At 42.4% G+C, this 7,974-nt stretch overlaps 1 protein-coding gene across 2 annotated transcripts; it reads right to left on the reverse strand.

Annotated features, from left to right (window-relative positions):
* Positions 1-222: 222 nt before the first annotated feature.
* Positions 223-7,716, reverse strand: hmox2b (heme oxygenase 2b). Of its 2 annotated transcripts, none has more exons than XM_083649446.1 (7): positions 7,688-7,716; positions 6,920-7,087; positions 6,212-6,329; positions 5,136-5,253; positions 4,232-4,723; positions 3,524-3,647; positions 223-3,392 (listed from the first exon to the last, which is right to left on the reverse strand). In XM_083649446.1, exons 3-7 carry the CDS (start codon positions 6,286-6,288, stop codon positions 3,265-3,267), a joined length of 939 nt encoding a protein of 312 aa, XP_083505572.1. In that variant the 5' UTR covers positions 6,289-6,329; positions 6,920-7,087; positions 7,688-7,716; the 3' UTR covers positions 223-3,264. The 2 variants fall into 2 exon arrangements, with proteins under 2 accessions (XP_083505572.1, XP_083505571.1); XM_083649445.1 differs by having other exon boundaries at positions 7,617-7,688.
* Positions 7,717-7,974: the final 258 nt, after the last annotated feature.

Here is a 7,974-nt window from a genome sequence, read left to right on the forward strand (position 1 = left end):
TATCTGTGCACATTTTTGCTGCATGCTTCCAGATTACAGTATCAATGAGTTGTATGTTGACCAAAGTCTTAAATCATACAATTAATTCACAGGATGACATTTTCTGACATCATACAACAGGCCCGTGTTGTTACGATCTGTAGAATGTATGCATCACTTCCAAAAATAATTCAATGATACAAACATACATATTTGCTTTATTGTTCACGCAAAATAGGATCATACTTTCATCATACTTTCGTATGATGAAATTTGTTAGCAATCGGCAGAATAATCCTTTCAGTTAAACTGCCAGGTCAATAATCTCAAGTAACACACACAATAAATAATTGCTGTAATTATCCTTCTTGATTTGCACAATTACTGTCAGCAAGGCTATTCATAAAAGCTGAATAAAACTAGAAATGTAATTTTAAAGTTAAATACACCTTTCTTAGACAAGTCAATGCGATTATAGGTGAGTAATATTAGTGATGTTAGTCTCACAAGTGTGTAAATGTGTGCATGAATAAGCTGGAGTCTCTATTTGAACCATCTCTCTTACAGAGGGGTTGTACCAATCGCCTATTGTTGTGATTAAGAAACCCAGTCTTAATGAAGACTTTATTGCAGCATTAACATGCAACAGGAAAATTGTTTTGTTTTTATTACAGGCATCACAAAATATTTCTGTGATTTTCACTTGTACAATGCGGGTATTCTTGTCGGTCACTGCTAAAGAAAGCTCAGTCAAGTTAGATGCACAATGAGAACACAATTCAAAATCAAACATGTTTCAGCCAAGCATTCCACTCACTGAACAATCCATGGCTCCAACTACTGTACATCCTGAGATTCAAGTAGCCTAACCACCCCTTCACTATAAGTCCCCCAAAACACTGACATTTTGACACATCATACTGGCACATTAAAAAAAAAAAAAAAAAAAAAACGTTCACATTGAGCTGCGATGCTATATCAAGCAGTTCCTGCATCAGTCCCAGTGATACAATGCATTATATTGCCATCTAATTTCTAGATCTGCAACTCCATGAGTGTGTGTAAATACACAGCACAGGAAGCTGTTTGAAAAGTGATATCAGTAAATGTCCTTTCACACTATCCAACATCTCCAAGCAAAACTGAAGAAACAAACTGCTTGGCAGGATAATGCCAAAGTTGGAGGAATGTCATTACTGTGTCATGATCAAAATTAACCATCGATTCAACTGCAATATAGTGCATTTACACAGTCGCTACACAGACACAGTATAGAATGAACCCTCCTTGTCCATTTTGAAAAAGCAGAGCAGTGGGGGGAAAAAACCTTCATAACATAATTATGAACAAAGCAATAACCGTCACAATCTTAATGTGCATATTGGCCTATCCATCCAAGATGCATGATACATAACGATCAGTGGGTTATAATAAACCACAAACGAGCCAAACAGCTTCAATTCACTATGTTGAGGACACCTTCGTCCCAAAAGGGCAGTGACAGATACTGATAAATCAATTACTTCTCTCTCTACTGGTTAAGTGGTCCAATGCAATCAACAAGAGGCCATTTTTGGGACAGATTGTTGAGAAAACAAGACGCCCCATCACTAATACATTTGAACATGCACTAGTACGGATATAATTGGCTTGTAGACATCCATTGATCTAACTATACTGTAATAACTAAAAGGTATCCATATTTGTATTCACTAGTATTTGAAAGCTGTTTATTGATCATACAGTGGTGAAACTGTAGGTATATTATCTTTTGAAATGTGCTTATTCCAACCACTCATACTACACAAGTAGACTACTGGACACATTTGAGGCCAAGTATTATTCATGACATCTGATGATGGAATTTTAACCAGTTAAACACAACATAACATTGTGCTGTGTTTTTGCAGGTTTTTGTAACTACATTCAAGGTGTAGACATAAAAAAGAAAAAGAAAAAAGCAAGAACAGTTTGTAAGTTTCCATTTAAAGCTAAACTGATCTGTTTTTCCATTGCATTATCTTTCCATTGCATCAAACTTCACCTCTTAAGTCCAAAATACATCGGCGGCGTACGGCGCGCGTCAAAACAGCCACCCCCATTATTTTCGATGTGCAACCCCACACCGCCAGCGGCAGGTGCGTGTCGGTACTCGGTACGCCACTGTCCTATTTCCAGCATCACCGCCTCGCGGCTGTCTCATTGTCCCCGAGTTGCAGCGCGAAGCTTCCCATCTCTGCTAGGGGTCATGTGCCTGCCAGGTCATGTGCCTGCCATCTCTGCTAGGGGTCATGTGCCTGCCATCTCTGCTAGGGGTCATGTGCCTGCTAGGGGTCATGTGCCTCCCGCCGCTGATGCGTTTTGCACTTTATTCTTGGTCCAATTTACTTGGACTTCAGTACAGTACAGTCAAAAGCCACAGGCTTAATTAAAAATCAAGAGTTTGAACACTGCAGTTTGCCCTGCAGATAACCTACTGTGCTATCCTACTCATGCATAACATATCCATCCTATGCTTTTAATTTTATTTTTAGAAAGCTTACCATTAAGTAATATTGATAGATTCATCAACACTAATTAACGCACCACTATAGTCAATTATAGTTTACTAGGCATCTCGCGCGCTCTGCGCACTCGATTCCTAGGCACGCCCGCCCTGCAGATCACATAAGCAGTTCGGCCCGCTCTTGTGACATCACTGATGATGTCACAATGTCTATGGCATCATCAGTGATGTCACAATTGCCTCTGATATCATCAGTGCCTATGACATCATCAGTGATGTCATAAGATGATTTTGGTCAATAATGATATCACTGATGACATCACTGATGATGTCATAGACATTATCGTCAGTGGGACAAAAATTGAAACAAACAAACAGACAAAGCCCACTTGCTCCCTTTTATAAATGGGCTTTGGCAAAACACCCTGAACGATCTTTCGCTGCCAAACATTAAAATAAAGTACGAAAAAATATCATCTCACACCATCAAATGGTTTCAAGTGAGATTTAAAACATTCCTCATGAATATCCCCCCAAACTATTCAACGTGTGTTTCTATAACTAAAGTAAAAATAAATCAGCACAATACAGCAACAAAAGGTCATCATACTGTATATGACCAAACACAGGATGGAGGGATGGTGCAAGGGAGAAATCAAAAGAGAGAAAATATGGTAATAAGGCATGGGGATGGATGGTCATACTGTATAGTTTCTTGGGGGTTTTTTCAGTCTCCTTTCTGTCTTTCCCAGCAGCACGGTGATTGGCTGAGGGCTGGATCACATGAAATACCACGCAGCCAATCCAGCCAAAGCCGCAACCCAAGTAGCGAATAGGACCTGTCCTGTGGGGTGTCTGAGTACAGCCATGGCTAGCTGACAAGCGTATGCTGTTCCGCCACTGGCCGCTGTGACCGAGAGGGAGAAGAACATAAAGCACAAAACAAACATAAACAAGATTTTTTCACAGCAACACAATCAAAGACACGGCTGATTTGAGTGTGATACAGTGCCTGTGGAAAGAAGAATAAACGCATACCCATTTGGGCGGCATAATAGGGGCATTTGCTGACGTCTCCGCCCGCTGCTCCATGGACAGGCATGCCAGCATCTAAAACCTCTTCCTGGATGCTCTTACCCATCTCTTCCAACTCATCAAACACCTGGCAGCACAAACAAATGTAAGGTGTTTCTCTCTCTCTCAAAAAAAGCAGGCTTGACAGTTTATAGAGACAATCCCATGCAAAAAATCCACAGAAAGAAATGACATTGTCATGCAATCTAGAAATGTCCCACGCTTCGGGCTCACTTCTAGCGTGCCTCGCGCATGCTCAGTTGAGCAATTGTGCGCCGCGACCGGCCATACCATACTAGTTTGATACCGTATACTGCAATTAAGAGAAAAGAAAGTAAATGTGACATAATGACACTGTGCCTTCAGGGAGATTGAAATCTAATAGAAAATGGAAATAATGTAATTACACCACGTTGACATTAGAGGGCTACGGTGCCTTCAGTAATACGCAGAAGGCATACAATCTATTCTTAGCAGCAAACTGAATTTTCTTCAGGCACGATGTTCTCATCTCAGAGGATTCAGTAATTGATGCAAGAATGAGCAGCATACATCTAATGTGAGAGACGTTAAAGCCCCCCTCCACCACAGGAACAGACCGACCCACTCGTTTATCCAAACAACATTCCTCTCCACCTCTTCCCCCTCCGATCCTTCTCCCCTGGCACTCACCTCCATGTTGAACTGGAAGGCTGTGACAGCCTCGGCCACTAGCTTCTGCTTCGCCTCCGTGTCCAGCTCCAGCTCGTTCATCCGGCTGCGGTACAGCTGCTTGAATGCTTTGGCGCTGTGGACGGCGTCAAACTGATAGAAGTGCAGGCCCTCTCCTGTGGCGGGCAGCTTCAAGGCCCGCTGGGCCACCTTCTTCAGCACCTGGCCGCCGGACAGGTCCCCCATGTAACGGGTGTAGGCGTGGGCCACCAGCAGCACCGGGTCCTCCTGGCCTACCTGGTGGATGCGGTCCACGTACTGCTGGGTGGCCGGGGAGCAGCTGACCCGGCTCTGCCAGTCTGGCCCGTAGAAGTAGTCGAGGTCGCGGGCCAGAGCCTCATGGCGGTGCAGCTCCGTGGGAAAATAAAGGGGGGCAAAGTGCGGGTGGTCCTTGTTCCTCTCAATCTCCTCCTCCAAGGCTGTGTAGGTGTAGTAGAGCGCCACGTGGCCAAGCTGGGAGAGAGCACAGATGTGGAGAGCAGGAGAGAGGAGTTGGCAAATATGAGCTCATCTTTTCTTTTTTGAATCACTTCTCAAAGCACACTTGTTGCCTTTTCATAATGTTGGTTTTTACATCCTGTTTGATCCAAGTTGGAATTTTGCTAGTCTTCAATTTATGTTCTCATGTTCTTTGTCTCCTTTGTGTATCCACTCTTTTACTGTATTTACAGCATTTACTTGCTTCTATTGTAGTTACTTAATATCTCATTTGAGATTCCTTTTAGGCAGTCACTTGTGAGGCAATCAAGGACAAATTACCATTTCATTCAGATGAATAGCATTTAAAGTGGCCCGAAATTACCATTACTGTAGTTCTCAGGAGTACCGAAATAAAATAATACTCCCCATTCTTTTCCAGACTGACCTTGAAGAGCTCTTTGCGGATGCGTCCCCTGAGGAAGTCCTTGACAAACTGGGTGTTCTCAGCCTTCTCGTGGACCTCCTTGGTCCCTGCTGCCAGCAGCTCAGACAAGTCCTCAGGGCTGGGGGGGAAGGGGGAGCAAGAGGATGCTATAATGTGTGGACATGGTCATTTTAGTCCACACTTAGACTTAGGATTTTCCATACAGCTTATCCCCCCTCCCTCTGCTGCGAGTGTAGGTTGTATTCATAGCTTTCAAGGGGCGTTACGTGCTGCCGGGAACGCCCACCTGACGGTCAAAAAAAAACTTGTTCATTCCGCTGCCAGCCGAGTCGACTAGTTTCTCACGCTGTGTTTGTTCAGCCGTTTGTACACACGTCTTTGCGGCCAACATTTCATCAAAGGTAAGCTCAAGTAACGTTACAATAATGATTAAAATACCCCGTTAACGTTACTTGAGCTTACCTTTGATGAAATGTTGGCCGCAAAAACGTGTGTACTTTGATGGTAGAAAAAAAGCCATTTGCCCTCCCCAGCGACTGAACCACGTCTAATCGCACAAATCCACAACCTCCTCCTGTCTGAGTTTTCTTTCTCCGACGGGATTCTGTAAAAGCACAAGCCAGGCGTGTCTCCTCGTCGGTTAGTGCAACCGATAGCACAACAGGTATCCGGCATTTTGGCTGAACAAACACAGCGTGAGAAACTAGTGACTCGGCGGGCAGTGGAATGAACAAGTTTTTTTTTGGACCGTCAGGTGGGCGTTCCCGGCAGCACGTAACGCCCCTTGAAAGCTATGAATTGAGATGCAAAACCCTCCCCCCCCAGCTGACTACTATTTTCACCCAGCTGGACATTGTATGCATGATTGGAAGACCCTGGGGCCGGTTAAGATTTTCCTTAGGGTCTGCACAAAACACCCTTAAATCTTCTCTTTAAGGTCAAACATTTTAAGGAAAACATAAGCACAAGATTTAAGGGTGTTTTGTGAAGCCGATTCTATTTTATGGACGCCTTAACTCTGACTATAAGGGAAATCTTAACATAAGGTGCTTTGTGCAACCGGCCCCTGGACTTACCTGAGGGTGTCCTCTTTCTCTTCATACACTGGCCCTGCTCCATTGGACACACTCGTCTCCATCTTCTCTGCTGACATTGCTGATGTCTTCCTGTCAGCCGGAGTGCTCTCACTGGACTCTAAAGATTGACAACAAATTTACACCATATGATTTTGAAAACATGACAGCGCCCACATGTTGTTGAATTCTGTTGTATTTCATCATTAGGAGTATTCCTACACTTTTGGCCACAGTACTATAGCAGTGTTTAATAATAAGTAGGTCAATAGTAGAGAAGAGTGTAGATTTACACTAGTTTTTCAGCCTTGGTTGGTGTTGTCTGAAACTGTTACTTGAGCTAAGATTACGCAACTGTTTTTCAGAAGAAGAAAAAAATGTCTACGAGGTTCACCAGTGCTAGAGGTCTGTTTCATGTGACACTGCACAGTTGTTGTATACCAAGATAATACAAGAGATAGGAGAGACACACTACTACAGGTTACGTCCAAGAAGAAATTGGTATCAATTACAAAGGCCGAACACAAAGACGGTCCATTGTCTGATGCGGTGATTATGTCCATAATAATAATCAAATAACGGCTAATCAAATGTTTTCTTTAATTTGTAATTACAAAAAAAGGATGAATCAGAACATATTACCAGAAAGGATGGATAGATGCTCGCTGTGCCTACTCATTTATAGCAGACTAATAATCTATAAATGCTTACTAAAAGAGAAAAGAGGTGTTGTGGTGCAGAGGTCCGGTCAGCAAACAGGATATCACCCCACTCCTCTCCTTCACAGTCGCTGTTGTCCCTGAGATGATGGCTGTCCAAGAAACGATGCCTCCTGGCTGTTTGTCCAGCTGCTTTATGCTTTTGACCTTAAATTTTACTCTGCTAGGAAGATAGGGGAATGTGAATGTGACTCTGGTGCAAGTTACAGAGTGACAGCTGAGCTGACACAGCCAGGCAGGGACTGGCTTGGTTTACATAATCAAAGCTGCTTTAAACAATAACCCAGCCTGAACTACATGGATAGAGCCAAACAAAGGAGGTCATACAAACACAGCACAGGCCTTCTGGCGTTTACCAGCAGCAGTCGCAAGCTATTCGAAAAACCCTGTGCTGTTAGCTAGTTATAAATCTAATTTATCATCACATACTAGTTTGAGTTCAGTTCCTCACTCTAATCTCAGTACACAACGCTCACGTTATCTTTCAGAAAAGCAAAGAGAGATTTAAAAAAAAATCTGTCACTGGTTTACATTTAACTATAAGGGCATCTAACGCTACCTTGCTGAGCAGCATCACTTTTGACAAAGGCTAGATGACTTTAGCTAACATTGCTATTTAACAAGTTAACAAACTCGCTTTTATTATGTGATTGCAGAGTACGTTTCACAGAGTTGACACGTCCATTCACCATTGAGGTCTAGGTTAGTAACCTTAGCGGGCTTTGCTATCGTCCTACATTGTACACACAAGAACGCTTACCACCTCCTCACTCTTTGCGGAGCTGTCCAGCTAATGCTATTGCTAATTCAAAACAGGAAGTGCTCAGAACAGAAGCCAGGTTCAGATCACGTGACAGCAACGCAGTACGCAGCATAATAATAATAATAATAATAATAATAATAATAATAATAATAATAATAATAATAATAATAATAATAATAAAGAAAAAAATAACAACAATAATCATAAAAATAACAATCATAATAATAATAACAACAACAACAATAATAATAATAACAATCATAATAATAATAGGCTAATAATAA

This window comes from Poromitra crassiceps, assembly GCF_964638095.1.
Source record: "Poromitra crassiceps genome assembly, chromosome: 13".
Classification (NCBI taxonomy): domain Eukaryota; kingdom Metazoa; phylum Chordata; class Actinopteri; order Beryciformes; family Melamphaidae; genus Poromitra; species Poromitra crassiceps.

Bases quoted from the DNA above. Each gene is read 5' to 3' on its own strand.
- hmox2b (XM_083649446.1), bottom strand. From the start codon at position 6,288: ATGTCAGCAGAGAAGATGGAGACGAGTGTGTCCAATGGAGCAGGGCCA. The intron at 5,254-6,211 runs GTAAGTCCAGGG...CTTCCCCCCCAG, and splicing joins GAGAAAGAGGACACCCTCAG to CCCTGAGGACTTGTCTGAGC. The intron at 3,648-4,231 runs GTGAGTGCCAGG...TTGTGCTGCCAG, and splicing joins CCTTCCAGTTCAACATGGAG to GTGTTTGATGAGTTGGAAGA.